The sequence below is a fragment of the Mirounga leonina genome, unplaced genomic scaffold (genome assembly GCF_011800145.1).
Source record: "Mirounga leonina isolate KUSES-001 unplaced genomic scaffold, KU_Mleo_1.0 Mir_151, whole genome shotgun sequence".
In the NCBI taxonomy this organism is placed as follows: domain Eukaryota; kingdom Metazoa; phylum Chordata; class Mammalia; order Carnivora; family Phocidae; genus Mirounga; species Mirounga leonina.
In genome coordinates this window covers 61772853-61792043 of record NW_023270377.1, presented here as the reverse complement: position 1 = coordinate 61792043, position 19191 = coordinate 61772853, and the positions used below count along the sequence as shown (strand labels likewise).

Here is a 19191-nt window from a genome sequence, read left to right as displayed (position 1 = left end):
GTGTGTCATACAGTCAGTAAGCACTTTAAAATCTATTTTCAGGTGACATAGAGAGGTGTTTAATATAAACGCTGCTCAACTCTGATGGGGTGAGGTCATGGTTACAGTTGGTGCAAGGCCAGGTGCAGGTTAGAAGTTCAGAAGCAGTCATCGGTGGCCCTTGTGGAGGGAAGGGGCAGTGGCTAGGCGCAGTTTCAAGTGACCACAGCCAGATAAAGGAGGTCTTAAAGGTAGTAAGTGAGGAAGATGAGGCATCTATATAAACCATGATGGAAGAGAAATGATACAAAAACATTTTTATTCAAATTCATTAAGCTGAGTCAGGAAATGGAATTGATGTTTGTGTGGACATATGTGTATTTTTACCAGAATGGATGTTCTACTGAGGGCTGGGGTAATGGGGGAAATTTATGCAGTAATTATTACTAAGCAATACAATCTTCCACCTGTGCCAACCAACTGAATCAAAACTGAACACCAGTCTATATTTCATTAGTTCCAAAATATGTTTTATACCCCATAATAATATGATAATCACTAGCATTTCCTGAGTATTTACCATAAATTAGGCACAGTGACATGATCATTATCATAGTGCTTTGGATAATTAACAGCATGATCCCTCAAACTGCTGGTCCAGTTTTAAAGCCTTTATTTCAGCATTGCCCCTCCGTGCTGCACCCCCACCACCCCGGCCCACTCTCTCACAGAAGATAAAAGATGAGGACTTTTTTAGGGCGCCTGCCTGGCTCAGTCGGTAGAGCTTGCGACTCTTGATCTCACGGTCATGAGTTCAAGCCCCACATTGGGTGTGGAGCCTACTTAAAAAAAAAAAAGAGATGAAAATTATTTTTAAAGTGAACTTGTTCCACATTACACATAGAGTCAAAAGTGACATAGTGCACAAAACTATTTTCATTGTATTTGTTACAATAAATCGTATATTCCAAATTCAGTCAGCTGGACAAAATAAAAGGGCAGCGTTGCTAGATCTCAATGTGGCCGAGTGATAGCTGATCTGTCTATGGTCCAGGAAAAAAAGTTTTGCCCTCACTTAAGTCTGATCTCCTTGGAGGGTTGTCTAGATGCATTTTTATCATTATTTTACTGTACCTTTGGCTGTTTAAAAGTAGGAGAAAAGTTAATTATGATAAAGAATTCAATCTCTTTGAAATTGTAACAGTATTCATTCACTTCAGGGGCAATGAGACACTTAGTAAAATTAGCACTTCCAGGACTCTCAGGCTTTGTCATGGTGCTAAAGATTAGGCAGCAGGGAATGATGCTGAGGAAGTGCTGGGACCAAAAGGGACACCAAACTATGCAAGAGCCCCTCCACGCAGGTCACACACACTGATGTTCTTGTTGCAAGTTCTTGTATAGTTACATAGTTTACACAAAAATAGTTATTTTACCAAATGCATTCAAGCTAACGTCTGTCAAGAGGTTTTGACATGGGGAAAAGATAGTTTGGCTACTTTTCTCAGCATATCTATGTCCACTGTAGCATTTTGAAATTCCTATGGGTTGTGATAGTGACTGCCAGAATTCATAAGCCAGCACCATGACTCAACAGAAAGACAGAAAAAAAAAAAAAAAAAGCATGTCTCTTTTTTTCTGTTCCTAGCTTGATAACGAAGTTGAAAAGGCAGCAAATCTTGTCATTGGCAACTGGAATCAACAAATCAAGGCAAGTATACATATGAATGTCATTTATGTAAACTCAGTTTTTCGGTCTGAGCCTTTTTGCTTTTGCACGAATGTGATCCTGTGTTTTAGTGTTAATATATCTAAGCGCTAACTGAAGAGAAAAACGTTTCCTCCCTGAATTATTGTATAGATCTATCTTTCAACTAAACCACTAGAAGAGCAGGGCTCGGAATATGGTTATTATTTATAGCTAACAGTCATAGCATTTATTGTGTGGCAAATGCTCTGTATTTATATATTGAATCATTGCAACAACCCCCCGCCCAAAAAAAAGCAAACCAATATGGTATGTCCCATTTGACAGATGGGTGGGGGAAACTGAGACACAGAGAGGTAAATAATTTGCCTAAGGCTGGTTGTGTTGAACCAAGAACTGTTATAAGTCATTGCTCTTACCCATTCCACTACACTGACTGCCTCTCTGTGTAATCTGTAGCTTAGGGCAAGTGACAAATACTGTCCGAGTTTTGGATTTATCATTTGTAGAAGGGCATTCGTGATCTCTGTCTCACTAGTGAGAGGAGTGCCGTGCGGGGTGAGGAGCCATGTGTAAAGGGGAAGACATATACTGAGTCCACAAATACGTGTGGTCCACTTCCTGTACTCCACTCTGTACAAGGACATGGTTCCTTTTTGCGAGTAATTTAAAATGTAGTTGGCCAGCTAACATATGTGCAGGAAACAGTAAATGAATTCCAAGGAGAGGAATTGTGATCTGGTGTGAGAATTTAGAGCATATCATTATAGGTTCTTACGCAGAGAGAATAACAGATGGAACCCATATATATGTAGAGAAGATAATTCTAGAACAATCCAGCTTAGGGGGAATTCAAGTTGGAAGAACTACAAACCAGTGGAGAGGGAATCTGTGAAGAAAACCCAGTGATCCCCTTTGAGGGAACTTGTCCTCCAAAGGCTGAACTTCCTTTTCCTCTCCAGAGTATCAGTACCCAAAGAGAACTTTTCCCAGGAGACAGCGGCTAGTGGCAAATAACCAGAGAGATCCCTCAAAAATAGGCAGCCCCAACTCAGTCCGCATTGTTGCCTTTGAAGCTCCTGCTGAAATCAAGGACTCCATAAGACCAAAGGCATTAATAAGAAATGTTGGAGATAAATGAATTTCTATACCTGCAATAGTAGTTACTGGTAAAAGAATGCTCATGAGAATCACTTTTATCATAAATGTTTAAAAGTCTCATAATCAGTGTCCAGTCATTTGTTTTAGCTTTGTTCTTGGTTTTATGAGCTGTCTTAAACAGAATTTGTTTGTTTGTTTGTTTTTAAGTTGGTTCCACATCCAGTGTGGAGCCCAACGTGGGGCTTGAACTCACAACTCTGAGATCAAGACCTGAGCTGAGATCAAGAATCAGATGCTTAAACGACTGAGTCACCCAGACACCCCAAACAGAATTTGTTTTTTATAATCCATTCTCTAAATATTCAGCCTTCACAGGAAATTCAATATAACGGACCAAAAGAGAGAAACCGTGCTAGGCATGTATAATTGCTTTCAAGAACAAAAAAAGCATCTTTATTCTTTCCCAGTTTCCACCAAGTAGTTTTTCTTAATAAAATGATTTTCTTTTTTTATGAAGAGTGACATAGAAATTAGAGAACATAAAATTCCCGAGCTCTAATAATTTTCTCTCCAGTTACAATTGAAGTTTTCAGCATGTCAGTAATGAAGTGCGGTCTATTTGGGAGACAGAAATGGAAGCCTTTTAAAGGACCCAAAGTTCTTCCCTCATGCTCTCATTTCTCCAAGGGCTTGTGACTGACTAGAGGCAGAGAAAGAGGGTCAGTGGGCTTCCTGTTCCTTGAATTCCCTTTTGCAGAAGCTTCATAGGTTGAGAGACATTCGGAAGGCTTTGCCTCTGATTCCTGAAGAGAGAGGGAACTGAACTTTTCCCTTCATTACCCGGTTTTGCAGTCCTTATGACACTGAGTGCAAAACTAAACAGTCTGTCAATCAATCCAGTTCCTGAACAGGCTGGATCCAACTCAAACCAAGTTCTGTTTTCTCATTTTATGGAATGGAACATCATCTGGAACATCATCTTCTTGTTGAAACCGTGTAGAATAGGAAATGATCACCTGGGTCATAACCCACTTTGAGGTTTGAGGCATCAACAGAGTAGGAGGATTTGAACGTACTTCTTCCTTCCCAGCGCCCCGCTCCTCACCGCCAGTACAGGCCATTTCACAAGATGCCAGGCAAATGCCCACCTCCGAAGCCTTTGCATCAGGTGCAAAATTGCCCCTTTGCTGTAAGTTTTAAGAGAGCATCTTAAAATGACCTCAGTTGTGGCCTGGGTTGATTTAAAAGAATGATGCAAGCGGTCTTCCATGTCTGCTGTGATGATTTTGTGGTAAAACCATTCCCGTCATGTTGCTCGCTAGAACAATGTTTTGGAGGCTTGCGGGCCTTTGTGATTTGGAAAAATGTATAACCCTCTTGAATGTACTCAATATAATGAAAAAATATACAGTGGTTTCAGGGCAAAATGTTAGCCACTGTGATATTCTAGGCAGATTTTGTGGTGAGGGCAGAAAAGAAGAACTAAAATTGCACAATCATTTAAGCTAGCACATGAACATAACTTGTTCCAGAACAGAAGAATTTTTCTCTTGCTATCTGATTCTCATTCATTTTTGCTTTTTTGTATGTTTTTGACTCTAGGCCAAGAAGAAATTAATGATTAGTACCAAGAAGCATGAGGCACTTTCCCATCTTGTAGAAAGCTCCAGGCAAACTGTGACTAAGAAGGAGAAGCAGAAGGTAACCTGTCATGGCCGGCTACATGCATGTGGCTTGGAGAAGGATGGATTTCCTACTCTGAGCTATGAACACAAGAGAACTGGCTAACTCCCTGCTCTGTGTGGGGGTCTCTGCAGAGTTGTCATGTGGCAGAGCACGAGAGGGATTCTAAATCATTCCTGGTCCACATATATTTTTAAAAGGTATTATTGACAGATGAAACATTAGACCAGGGGTGTCCAAATTTTTCCATAGGGACCCTATTACATACCTCTCAGCACAAGTAAGTAAAAAATATATGTACATCTATAATGAATTATGTCATGTACTTTACCAATATTGTATACCATATGCAGCACTTTATATATTATACTAATATGCTATGAACATTATAAAACATAAAAAAGTGTTTGAGGGATGAGATAGAGACGAAATAATATTTTAAATGATTAGCTAACCATGATGCCTTCATGTGATCACTGAGTGACATTTTCAGGGAAAATTTACACTTGAGCAAGGTTCAGCCTTAACCGTAGTAAATGTGAATTCATATTTCTTTTTTTTTTTTTTTTTTAATTCATGAGAGACAGAGCAAGAGAGAAAGGCAGAGGGAGAAGCAGGCTCCCAAGGAGCAGGGAGCCCGATGCAGGACTCGATCCCAGGACCCTGAGATCATGACCTGAGCCAAAGGCAGACGCTTAACCATCTGAGCCACCCAGGCGCCTGTGAATTCATATTTCTAATAGTCCTCTTGATCATCTTAAACTTTCTGGTTAACTTCTTTTCAGATTTCACCAGATCATCCCAGTTTTCGCCTTTCCTGTGGGTGATGATGTACTCATAACCAGGAGCAGGAGAAGGCATCAGCTCTGACGGTTTCTTGTGGCTTTCTTGTGCTTACATTGGCAGTACTAATGTCAATCTACATCTCAGCAGAAATCTTTTTGAGACGAACAAAATTTGTTAATTTTGTGTGTGTAACCTAATTAAAGCTAGAAGAAATATCTGTAAATCCCCGTGCCCCAGACACATGCGAATGGCCACATGTCCCAGGACACTGAAAGTGAAGACATTTGTGAGGGCCATGTCAGCTTCTTAGGTTCTAAAATCCCCACTCTCCCTCCAGAGCACATAACTGCCCATGGGTGGGCACCAGTGTCGACTCATATGTTAAATAAGAGTAAGCTTGCTAAACGTGTCTAGGCAAAAAGGAACACAAATAATGTTGGAGATACGATAGATTATCTCACACATCTCGTGTGGTATGTGCTCCAGATTGGAAAACTCGGAAATAATCAGCATCTTCCCCGAAAGATGAAGTCCCCCTAAGGAAATGCAGGCCACACCCCCACAACCCAAAACATTCTTAAAAGAAAAAGAAAATCGTCATTGCAAGTAAAGCTGTCATTTCATCTGAAGAAACTATGAGTCGAATAACTTAAATTCATTGTTAGCAAGATTTGACAACATCCTTATTTCTCCACCTGTCAATTTTCCCAGTTTGAAATGATCATAACAAGTATTGAATGATGAAGCAGCAAAACCACAGTGTGCTACAATGCTGAGCCCCGGCGCCTGGCACAGGCTTTGGGAGCCCTCATTAGAAGCTATTCTTTATTGACGTCAAGCAATAACAAAGAGAAAAGCACCAGGCGGCTAGATGGTGGATTTCCTCTTCCCTCCCTCATTAGCATCTTCCCTGGGAGGTCGAAGCCCATGGTCTTCTTCTGCCCTCCTCTGACTGATTCTGTAACCACAGAACACTGGCTGTCATTATATCAAAATCCCTATCATCTTCATTGCTTTACCTGGTAGCTTTCTTCTTCTTCTTCTTTTTTTTTTTTTTAGTCCTAAGGCTAACCACCTAAGGCAGCATTCCTTTTTTGCTGAAGTGCCCATCATCTCCACCTTTTTTGATGAAGTGCCCATCATCTCCAACCTGAACAGAGCGAGCTCTGCCCTGCTCAGCAGTTCTTTCTGTTTTCCCGCTCAGCAGTCCCTGTTCTCAGCAGAAGCTGATCTAATCTCCATTCTTCTCACACCTCCGTCCTCACCACCCACTCTCAGCAGACTGTCTTGGCTCCTTCCTCACAGTAAATAGAAGTCGGCTCAGCCACCTGCCTACCAAAGTCATATGTGCAAAGAATGGGACAGGCGAATTCTTCATTGTGTGCTTGGAGTCCCAGCCCATCCTGCCTCTCAGAGATCCTTCTCTTGATTATTTCCCTTTCGCCTGTATCTTGGACATACCCCTCTCTAATAGTTGCTTCTCATCAGTCAACATGTCCCTCCCCACCCCATCTTGTGAGAATAGGAAGAGTCAGGGAGACACCTCTCCATGGCCCCATTTCTGTTCGTCTCCAGATTTTATCATCTCTCCTTCTTTTACAGTAAGATTTATTGAAAGGGTTGTCTGTGCTCTGTCTCCATTTCCTCACCTCCTGTTCCCTCCTCGATCCACACCAATCAAGCTTTCCCCACCATTCTACGAAGAGTGTTCTTGCTTGGAAAACATGTCATCCTTCTTGCTAAAGCCAGTGTGCACTTTCCAGTTCTTATCTTACTTAACTTCTTGGAAGCATTAAGCATTGTTGACATCCTCCTTCTAGAAAATTCTCTTCTTTTAACTTCAGCAACACCTTACTCTTTTGGTTTTTCTTTCTGGCAATTTTTTCTTAAACTCTTTTATGGACTTCTCCTTTTTGCCTGACCTTTATATATTGCTTTTCCTGATGATTTCTCTCCTGGGACTCATTCTGTTTTATGCAGCATTGTATTTCCAGTGTCCAACACATTATTCTCAAAATCAGGGACTCACTATATAACCAGTACTCAATAAATATACTCTCAAGGCTTCCACTACCATATCCAGGCTGATAATACCCCAATTTATGTCTCCAGCCCAACCAGTCTCTGAACTGCCTCCTAGCACCTCAAACTCAACATCCAAGATTGGAACCATCACTTCCCTCTACCAAAAATATTCTTTTATTCCTGTGTTTTCTAGATGTTTGAATATTACCATGTAACATATCCTCATGGTTCTACCCCCTAAACAAAATACTTCCTGGATTTTGCTACTTGTGTCTCCACCCCCCACCCCCCACCCCACTCTATCACAGGCCGCCATCACCATTGCTTGCAGCTCTCTGGCAGACTGGTCTCCTGGCTTTCAATGTTGTCTTCTTCATCTCTTCCTCATCTACAAGCCCACCTGACTTTTCTGAAACTTGAATGTGAGCATATCATTCTCCTTTTAAAGGCCGTCAGAGGCTTCCTGGTGACCTCAAACAAAGTCTGAACTCCTTTATGTGGCCCTAAAGACCCTCCCTGACTTGACCCTTGCCTAACTTTTCGGTATTATTGCTCTTCTCTCTCAAACTGTGTGCTCCAACCTCTCCAAAAATTTTGTCGGTGTCACGTTATGCCATTTCACCTCACTAATTATTACTCCCATTTTAGCTTTATTCACACAGGGTCGTTTCTGTGAGTACCCATTGTATGCCCAGGCTTAGCTTACGTGTCATTTTAATTCCAAGTTTGGTTTAGGTGTCCCTCTTGGTGCCCCAGTGATACCTAATATTTGTATCATTCTGGGATCTATCACACAGAATAGTGATGACCCTGTGGGTCTCTGACGAGAGGGGGAGACTATCTAGTTTACTTTTCTAGTTCCAGAGCCTAGTACATGGCGCACTGTGGCACTCAATAGATGTTTGATGAATAAATGAATGATATGTTTGTTCCAAGAGAAAGAAAAGAAAAAGCATTCAATATTTGACAAATTTTATAAAGTTTTCTGAGAATTTCCTTAAATAAGAATATAAAAGTCAACCGTTCTTCTTTTATATCTATTTGGGGTTATTTGTTGTAAATTTGCTAAACAGAAACTTCTAGTCAATATAGCTCTGTAGTGTAGGCTGATGTGAGCACTCATCTCAAAAGTGACTGCATTCTCGTTGCTGGGGGTGTGAGCATCTCAGTAAGAATCTAAGGATGATGATTTAGCAAAGTATAGCCATGGCACACTTTCAGCTTTTTCACTATATTGTTATCAGGTTGAAATTCACGAGCTCATGTTTCCACAGATAAATGCGTTTCATTACATTTGATACACAAAGCCAAATGTGTCCTGTGTAAGTCATACATCAGAGCCAAGGGACAATTGAATGGCTAGCATATCAATTGAAATAATAAAGTGAGCAGTGTTAATATTCACCATTTTGGATGAATGTTCTTCATTACTAAAACATTAGTCAAAATGTCCTTAAGCATAAAGAAGGTCATTTTTAAAAGCCTTTGTCTCTGTCCTTGAAATTCCTAAACTGCTTACATCAGAGGGATCTTTGGTCTTCCTTGAACTGTGCTTTGAGGACCATTTGCATCAGAATCACCCTGAGAAGTAGTGAAATTCAGATTTCCCAATCCCATTATAGAACTACTGGATCGGTATTGCTACCTGTGGGACCCTGAAAATCTGCAATTTTATAAGCACCCAGGTCCTTCCTAAACATATTCAAGTTTGAGAACAATTCATGTAATACAACTTCCTTTGTTCTCAAAGATGTGAAATTACTTGTCTGAGCATTTTGAGAATGAATTTCAGCTACCCTGGTGCAGAGAGTTTTGTTATCACTCTGATTTTCCAGAAGGCTTCACAATCAGAATGGCCACTTTTGGTGGCTGGCAAGAGGGGGCTCCTTGTGAAGGAACAGATCACTGGGAAGCAGGATGAGTGGGAGGCACCTGGCTAGCAGTCCACAACTTGTAGTCAACATTGGCCTGTGCCTCGAGCTTTTCACCAGTGAGCCAGTTCTAAACTTACGTGCCTGCACAATCTCCACCTGTCCTTGCCAAGAAATGCTGGGACATGGAGCATTAGTGGATTACAGTCTGGAGCTGGAGGTTCCTAATCTGCGCTTGCTTCCCCTCACCTGTCATTTGGACTCTTCCTTGATTGGATGAACATGGGCACATCACGTCACACTTAAGGACCTCAATTTCCTCCTGTGAACAATTGAAGGAATGCGGACAGACCCTTAGGTTTCCTTTCAGCTCTGGTATGCCTTTTCTCTGATAAAGATCTTTGGTTTTGTCATCTAGAGCTACCGCCGCTGACTTCCGCTGGGAGATGGGAACTGTATGGTTGGGTTGTAGGTATCCTTTACCTGGGATCACCAAAGGGCTTTGATAAATGTGTTAAGGAATATATGACACTGGTGTTTTCCTTTAGCTCCTCAGTAAACTGAAAAAATCGACGGAGAAGTTGGCAAAAGAAGATGAAAATTACTACCAAAAAAACCTGGCTGGCTGTGCTACCAGACTCAAGTGGGAAAACACACTGGAAAATTGTTACCAGGTGAGTCCTGGGCTCACGTTTTTCTCTTCTTCCAGGGAGCTTGGTGAGGCCTTGAAAAGGAAGGTCAGATCTATAATTACATGACCTGATGAGCTCTGTCCTTGGCAATGACCCTCACTCCTGTGATTTTAGACAAACCACATGACTTCCAATCATTTCCATTTCTCCATGGATCCAGTAACCAGTGCATATTTACTGAGGAGCCGTGGCCAGATTCTAATTCTCAACGGCCACGATAGCACGCAGCTAACTTCAAAGAGTGCTGTTGAAGTGAAGTGTAATTAAGGCTTGAGTATTTGGCACTCAGAAAGGAGTTTTAGGCCCGAGAGCTGATTTGTACAGTAATCGCTTATGGAGTTCCTTTGTCTGTGGGGCTTTGTGTTGGGCCCCGGAGCAATGATTAAAGAGGACCACCTCAACCTGGGAGGTGTAAGCTCAGCAGCAAAGAAGATGTATAAGGAAAGAATTGTGGCAAATCATCCGATAAAACTTAAAAAGTATGAACAAGCAGATCACAAAAGGGAAAATCAAAATCACCAATAAACATATGAAGAGACACTCAATCACCTGGCAAAGATTAAAAAGTGGCGATATCACGTTTTGCTAAACAAGAATTGCTGGGAAACAAGAATTCTTATACCTCCCTAGTGAGAATAACTCGATCGTATCTAGTAAAACTGAAATGCGCATGTATTTACAACCTGGCAGTTCCCCTCTTAGGCGTCTACCTGGTATACACCTGTATACCAAGGGTGATGTATAACAATGTTTATTGCAGAATTGTTTATAACTGCAGGATGAGAAAAAATTGTACACAATCCTCATACCTATCAATAGAGGAATTACTCTTAAAATGTACTCTAATTTAGAAAGTAGACTGATATCTAGCAATAAATATTAATTAAAACTATATTTAAACACAAATTAGGGCCACCTGAGTGGCTCAGTCTCTGCTCAGCAGGGAGCCTGCTTCTCCCTCTCCCTCTGCCCCTCCCCTCCACTCGTGCTTTCTCTCTGGCTCTCTCTCTCTCAAATAAATAAATAAAATCTTAAAAAAAAAAAAAACAACACACACACACACAAATTAACCTCAAAAACATGATGTCGAAGAAAAGAAACCTGCTATTTATACACTTTATGTAAATTAAAGCATTAAAAAACTCACACCACAAACTACAGTGAGTTTTTATGTGTGTGTTTGTAAACTCATACATATAGATTGAATCTATGTTGTAGGAGGGAAAAGGTGGGAATTCAACCGAGCTGCACAGCCACACGGCTTGTGGACAGCCTGGCAGAGGACAAAACAAACCGGGGCCCAAAAGTTACTCCAACTACTATCTATCTGAATAGCGTAGCCCTCTATTTTTTAAGTCAACATAAATCTGACCAACTTAAATAATGTTCAACTCTAGGTGCTAAGAACATGAATGTTTTGGTTTCTTTTTCCCCCACATTTTAAGTTAAAAAAAAATGCTTAAAGGAAGGTACAATTGCAGAAAGAGGCAGTCAAGATGCAATTTGATAAGCACAGTAATGTGTGAATGATACAGGTGCTGCTTAGGGACAGGCTCGGTGCTGAGTACATCGCTACGTTGTATTTTGTGCTCATCACAACATCATGAAGAGGTCATCATTTTATTCCCAATTTATAGTGAGAGAGTGGAGACGTGCAGGTACTTGCCCAAGACGGCAACGGGATTCAACCTAGCAGTCTATGCCACGGACTTGACTTCAGCTCTCTGCTTCTGCGCTAACAGGAGCTGGACAAGCAGAAATCGAAGGGCCGTAGTTAATCTCTTGCTGTTCCCCTTTCAAGACAGGATAGATGCAGAGGTGGGGAAGAACGGGGAAATTAAAGGAGAGATGGAAACTAGGCCAAAGAGAGGAAGAAATGAGGAGAAACCTTTTTTTAATTTATGCCATCAAACATAGGGTCTTGGTACCCCCCTTGCTTCTTCTGGTTTTAGATGAAGAGGACGAGAAAGGGCCAAGGATTTCATTTCCAACTTGGTCCATCTGCAACCTGGCTCTCCAACCTGGCCTTTGGTCTTGCCTCACCCCCTGGGACTCCTCAGTGAGGCTGTGGCTTTTCCACAGAGGCTGGCTTCCTGGGAAGCCCTGTTAGATTATGAGAGAGAAATTGCTGTTCCCATTCCATCTTCCAGACACCCTTCAAAGGCCATGAGAAAAATACTTAACCTCCATGTCTGCATCCTTCTCACTTCTCCACATCACAGCAATGGGGGATAAGTATGGTTCCTACCTCGTATGGCTGCCACTATGTCCGGGGTAGCCGACATCCAGCTGCCTTCAAAATGCCTTAGGTATCGCTTTTACCAACTCCTTTCTCAGAGGTTCTTACTAGGTCTCTCTTTCCTTTTTCTCAGTTTTCTTTTTTCCTGTTAGGGTTCTCCTATACCTTTCCTCCGGACCCACTCCCCTCTCAGCAGCCCCAACTTTTATGTTAAAACATCATGGAAATAACCTTTTTTTGTTTATAAAGTCTCCCTGATGGTGACAGGATATACATTTATCTCTATTTGAAATGATGTCTTTGCAGACAAATAAAAGCACAGACTCTTAACTATAGAGAACAAACTGGTGGTTGCCTGAAGGGAGGTGAGTGGGGGGCGGGGCATGGGTGAAATAGACAAAGGGGATTAAGAGGACACTGGTCATGATGTGCACTGAGTAATATATAGAATCATTGAATCATAATATTGTATATTTGATACTAGTATAACACTGTATGTTAATTATACTTGAAGTTTCTAAAAAAATCTCTTTCAACTCAGCTTTAAAAATATTTAAAACCCTAAGTTTTTTATTAGAATCCAAGTCACATGGGGAATCTACTCAAAATCCGAATCTCCGTAAGGAAAAGAAAGATGTCCTTTCACCCTTCTTGTGTCCTGGTTTATTGTTACCACCATGCCAGAGGCCACCAATATTGTGCCACCTCTCCCTTTCAGTTCTCACGCATCCTCTTACCGCAGCTCCCTTAGAGCTACCTTCTGCCTCCCAAGTGCATGCCCGGCCCCGCAGACCCAGTCGAGACTGCTTCTGCCGAGTCATCCTTGCCTGGCCCTAACCAAGAACGATTCCTTTACTTCATATTCCCTTGGCTTGTATACACTGGGTCTGCACCACCAAGTCGCTGACTCACATCTTATACTGTGTGTTCTAGATCGTCTATTATATACAAACTCAGAAGTAGAATGTTATATTCATGAAGACACATAACAGAAGTGGGCTGAACTGAATTAAAGGGGAATTTTGTCCTAAGTGTGCAAGGTGGAAATGTGAGGAGGGTTGTTCAGTTTCCTTTTTCCCTCCATTCTCCCAGGACCATTCTTCTGTAGAAATGGGGTATAAGAATTCATTGAAATGTCCTATAATGTATCCTCTTACCCTTCTTCCTCTCCAAATTGGATTTATAAATTCTTTCAGAGAACATTCGTTGAGCTGCATTCAAGGCAGTTTGCTAGATACTAAGAAATGTCAAGTTTCAAGTGAGGTTATGAAGTAATAAAACCAATTCCACAAACCACATGTTAATTAGTCTTACTATTCATAATCATACCATGCTCAAGTCACCTTTCCTACCTTCCAAGAACAAACAATTCAGTTGGCAGAAATAATCTATAATATATTTTTAAAAACAATAGCCATGCTACTAAGAATTACCAAGAGCCAAATGTTTGGTTCCAACAGTAAGTACTCAAGGAATTATTTTAGAGAGGCATTTGCAATAAATGTCAAGAGTGTTAAAAATGTTCACCTTCTCAACAGTGTTCTTCATCCGAAACACAGAACACAGAAAATAATCTGAGTGATTGTTTTCACAGTACCCCCAAGGTGGATAGTGACTGTACCTCTTTAGATGCAGGCGGGGAGAGGGTGACTTATAGGGCCTACAACGGCTGCCTCGGGACAGAAGCTTGGCTCTCTCCCGGAGCCCGCGGTGAAAAACATAATTTTCCTTCTATAAATCCATCTTGAGGAAATAGCTGAAAAACAAAGCAATTTCTGTTCAAAATACATAAAAAGCAAAAGGAAGAAACAATTCAAATGGCTAACCTTAAGGGGATGAGTAAATGAATCAAATGCACTGTATGCAATCCCACACAGTGAACTGTATTAAATGGTGTTTCTGGAGACGAACATGAGAAACCACTCTTGTATAACGTTAAGTGAAAAAAACAGGATACAAATTTGAATAATTTGCTAGGTAACTAGAAAAATAAAATCATACATACACGCATACCTAGGACTGAAATACATCAGAATGCTAGTGGGTTAGCTCTGGGTGGAAGGATCATAAATAATTTTGAAATTAGATTTTTTTGTGGCCCTTTATAGTCCCAGGACAATGTCTCCAAGCAGCTAGCATGCTTGTTAAAATTCCGATTCCTGAGCACCTCCCTAAATGGGATGAATCAGAACCTCTGAATGATTTTAGGAAGGTGTCTAGGTGATTGCTAAGCATGCTAAAATTTGAGAGTTCTTGCTCTAGAAAGAACATATTTCTTTGATCAGTTTTATTTAAGCAATTTAGATGAAAATGAAGTCCTTCCAAACTCCTTGAGTGGTACAGACCAGAAGACCAGGACAACGGGACTGAAAACAATGAAGAGTGTGATTTACCATGGTGCCTGGGCCCCAACCAGGCTCCAGATCTGCTGTTCCTGCTTAACTCTGACCACATGCTCATATATGTGCTATCGTAAAGACACAGGAGGACAGTCTTAGGTCCTCCAGAGTATTTTGCTTCTCTACTGTCTATTTTATACAAAAAGAACAAGATAATAGAAAGCAATAATTCACTAAATGAGATCTGGATTTCCCCTTTGCACAGTGGAATTTATCTCTGCCTCTTTTCATGAGCAAATATAGATCATTTTAATGATTTCCCTGAAATGTAATTAAAATCTCTTAACCATTACCATCTCCACCAAGAGATACTGGTGATTCTAGTTTCAGATTGATGCTGGTGGCTCAGCTCGTGTCCAAATAAGGAAACAGCTGCTTACTAGGATACAATGTGTTCCTAAAACCTGGCCTAAAATTTCATAATTTCAAAGCTGATCGGACTTTGGGGTTCTGCTCTTGTCAAATAGTCTGAATGCATTTCCAAGATATGGACATGGGTTTTACTGGGCTTCACACTCCTTCTCTAGAACTCACAGACGCTGGGACACCTGGGTGGCTCAGTCAGTTAAGCATCTGCCTTTGGCTCAGGTCATGGTCCCAGGGTCCTGGGATCGAGTCCCACATGGGGCTCCCTGCTCAGTGGGGAGCCTGCTGCTCCCCCTGCTTGTGCTCTCTCTCTTTCTCTCTCTGACAAACAAATAAAATCTTTAAAAAAGAGAAAAAAAGGAACTCACAGATGCTTTTCAAATGATCTCTTTCTTTGTGAATGTCAGGTAACCAATAACATCAGCCTATACGCCTTTTGGGCCAAAACAGTCTGGGAAAATTATGTGAGTTAAAACAATCCTAAATGAGGATAAACAGGACATTCACCAGACCACAATCCTGTCCTGGGCATCTGCCCCACTGCAGCCTGGAAATGAGATCATCAGAAGGCACTAACCTGACCGTTCCTGCAGGCTTTCTTGGGGTGCGTCAGAGCCTGGCTGGGTGCCTTTAGTTTTGCACAACAACTGGCTCATCTTCTGTCATTTTCCATCCTTTTCAGAGCATCCTGGAACTGGAGAAGGAAAGAATTAAACTTTTATACAATAACTTGAACCAATACACCCAACATATTTCTGTTTTTGGCCAAACTCTGACCACAGTGAGTAGTAAAGATTTCTCTCTTTCTGATGTGCGTGGTAAGAACTGGCAGGAAACATTCTTCAGCAACCCTGTTCTGCTTTCTTGGCATTGCAGTGCCACACGCAGATTCACTGTGCTATCAGCAAGATAGATGTGGAAAAAGATACCCAGGCTGTCATGGAAGAAACTGCAGTTTCATCCACAGAAAATAAATCCGAGTTCCTATTAACCGATTACTTTGTAAGTATGGAATGGAAGGAAGTCCCATTGATGGGGAACCCCATTCACAGGCTAAGGGACGCATTTGGAAAAACATTGAGAGCAATCGTAAAGGAAATATCTTGTTTTGTGAATGAAAATATTGATTTTTTTCATAGTCTGTATAAATAAAAGAAAAGGATGTGGTTTACAAACTGGGCAATAGAAATAAGTCTTTGGTGTCCTCTGGAAGGGAAGAAAGTCAAACGGGATTCTAGACTGAATCTTTATGCTCAGTCTTCTAGAGTAATCCTAGGCAGACGTGTTTCAGGACCTGTAAATAATCACTGTATATCATATCGGTTGTCTATTGCTGCATAACAATTACCCCCAAACTTAGCAGATTAAAACAAGCATTTATCATCTCACAGTTTCTGTGGGCCAGGAATCCAGGTGTGGCTTCCCTGGGTGCCTCTGAGTCCCTCACAAGGCTGCCATCAATGTGTCAGCCAGGAGTGCAGACATGCCAAGGCTCTCCTGGGAGATGACCTGCTTCTGAACTTACCCACATGGCAGATGGCAGGCCTCTGGTCCCCCCCCTCCCCCAGTCTGGTGGCTGCAGATACCAGCTCCTTGCCATGCAGGCTCTCTCCACCTATGGGGAGTTCACAATACGCCAGCCTGCTTCCCCTAGAAGCTAGTGATCCGAAAGAGACAAGAGCTAGTGTCCATCTTGGACACTAGTAGTGTCCAAGTAGTCTTTATAAGCTAATCTCAGAAGTGACATCTCTTCGTATTCTATTTGTCAGAACCAAGTCTATTAAGTGCAGCCCAATAGTTCAAGCGCACGTCAGTAAGTGTACGTGGAAGGAATCGAACAAAGGCAGGACTCCTCGAAGGTGGGAATCATGGTCAACATTCTTCATGGTCCTTGCCTTTGAAAACCTCACACCATACTACAGAAGCTTATTTTGAGGGCATTTGGGTGATTCTACTATTATATGAAACTTGCTAAACACTGATCAGTGTGCCTGGTCACAGCCTAGGCATCTCACTTCTTTGTTATCTGGGGGGACATTCTTTGTCTTCTTGGGTCACACCTCAAAGATTTTGTTCTCTGCTCCCCTCTTGTTAGTCTTAATTGTAGTGTTCTAGGAACTGATCATTAATTACTGCAATCTGCAGGAAGAATTCCTCTGCTGTATTTCGTCCAGACTTTCAAGGTCCAGATTGAGAAGGTTCATTTCCCCCTGTATGGAGAACTAGCCTACTGGTCATGGCCTCCTATAGGCTTCAAAGTGTAGCTGAAGTCAACATCCCAGGAGTCCTGCTCAGGGAACAAGAGATGAAGGAGGAGGAAAGGCAATTAGATTAAACACAACAGTGGCTCCTGAGCAGCCTTCCCCTCCCCCACCCTCCAAACAGCCGTAAGTGGCCACCTATTTCTTGAATTAAATCTTTTTTTCCTACCCTGGCAAAAGTGAAGCGAATTAGCGATAGCAGTGTCTGTTCGAAGCAGAAGCAAATGTAGCGATGGAAGTGGAAAGTGAGATTTGATTATAAGCGGAAAGCTCTCGTCTTTTTTTTTTTTTTCTCTTCCAAATGGCGTAGGCAACCCCTGAGATGGGAAAATGTACAATAAAATATATTTGTTACTTTCTTATAAAAAGCGCCTATTGACTAGCCTGTCAGTAAAATAGGGGTCATTCTCCTTGAAAATGTGATTAGCCTTCTAGTGAGATGTAGGGAGGCAGCCGTGACTGTTCATCTGTAATTGACATGCCCATGGGAAGTTTTGGTTTCTATGGAACAGTCAGGGCACCAGAGCTAATGACTACATGTCTGTTGTCTAAGAGAATGGACTGTATCTCCAAGTGGGTAAATGGGATTTCCTTAATATCCTCAAAGCAAAACTCGGCCAGAATCTGCCCTTAGAGACATTGGCAATAAGCATAGACTGGAAATGTACAGGGACTAGGGTAAGACAAGAGAACAATCCAAGTGCAGGTATTGAGGGGCTGGTGATCGCTGTGAAAATATTCGTAAGGTTACCGTGAAGGCCATGCTCAGAAGGTTGCATCTGCAATTTCATCTGCCACCTTCAATATTGATCTTTCTAAAATCTTTGGAAGAGAAGGACGAATTTAAGAAAGTTAAAGGACAGCAGTACTTTCTATCCTTGAGTTGTGCCAGCAAGGATCCACTTCTGGAAATACATTTGTAAATAATAGGCATCCCCAAACAACCCAAATGAAGTCTTGGCCTGGCACCCAGCTGAGCCAGAGCTGGGGTATGATGTGCATTTCTCCAGTGAGGAGTGCCAGAGGGGTGGAGTTAGACAGCCTTGCAGTTCAGCGCAGGCTGGTTTGGGGGCTGCGGGGCTGCAGGGCAGGGGGTGGGGGGGTGGGGGCTGGGCATGTGCAGGAGCAGATGGGGAGGAACCCTGGGATTCAGAGGTCCTGGGTTTCAAACTGTTTCTTTTGGGTCTTCATTTATTTCTCTGAGTGTCAGAGGGAAAATGGGGAAAATAAAACCAATCTCATAGAGCTGTTGTAAGAATCACATGTAATAAAGATATCAACTTTTATAATATACAATTCACAATATGTAAGTCAAATATGCTTATCTATACCTTATTATTCCTATCGAGGCTATTCACTCTGTTCTAAATCCTCACGCTTCATGACAAACTATCTAAAGCTAATCTCTCCACTAACTTTCAGGATTCTTGTTTTTCTCCTTCTGTATCAGCAAAGTCCTGACTCCTCTACTTCCGTCTTCAGATGTTAGTGTCCCCTCTTTCCCCACGGGTTACTGTCCTTCTGCTACACTCCTGTTCAGCCGCCTCCCCACCTGACCCTGACCTCTTCATTTTTTTCATTCGACCCTTGAAATAATGGATGTGAAAGCTCAGATATTGTTAACAGTTCTCACATTTTCTATGGCAAAATCCCCTACTTCAACTCGAAAATCTGGCCTAAACTGCCAAGACAACTTTTCCTTCCACGGTGTTTGCTCAAGCAACTGGTGTGTGTGTTTTTCCTGACACCTCTCCTGCAGCCTCCCTCTGTCCTTTCCTTGTGCCATTTCTCCTGCCCTGGATACCCTTTGCCCTCCTTCGCCTTGACCAAAAAGTTCTGGTTAAGTCTTCTAGCCTCCTTGAAACTTTCATGTCCTGGCACTCACTGAATCACGTGTTCCTGTCTGCACCACTCATGAATGAATGTGGCCTTGAATTGCTAGGTCTCTTAATGTATGCTTCAAGGCCTGACTAAATTATAGACCCATCCTGGGAAGAGCTCGTGCGTTCCCAGTAGCCAGCCAATACAGAACAGAGCACAACATTCATTTGTTCTACTCCTGAGGCAGTCCTGGCTCCCGA

The 19191-nt window shown here is 41.9% G+C and overlaps 1 protein-coding gene across 3 annotated transcripts in view; it reads left to right on the top strand.

The window, feature by feature from the left end:
* Positions 1-19191, top strand: part of NOSTRIN (nitric oxide synthase trafficking) — a 58981-nt gene that overhangs the window by 30386 nt on the left and 9404 nt on the right. For all 3 annotated transcript variants that reach the window (XM_035007834.1, XM_035007833.1, XM_035007835.1), the window contains 5 exons: positions 1628-1690; positions 4391-4489; positions 9702-9827; positions 15532-15630; positions 15726-15851. In XM_035007834.1, the coding sequence (XP_034863725.1) occupies positions 1628-1690; positions 4391-4489; positions 9702-9827; positions 15532-15630; positions 15726-15851 (513 nt within the window). The remainder of the gene's footprint in view (positions 1-1627; positions 1691-4390; positions 4490-9701; positions 9828-15531; positions 15631-15725; positions 15852-19191) is intronic.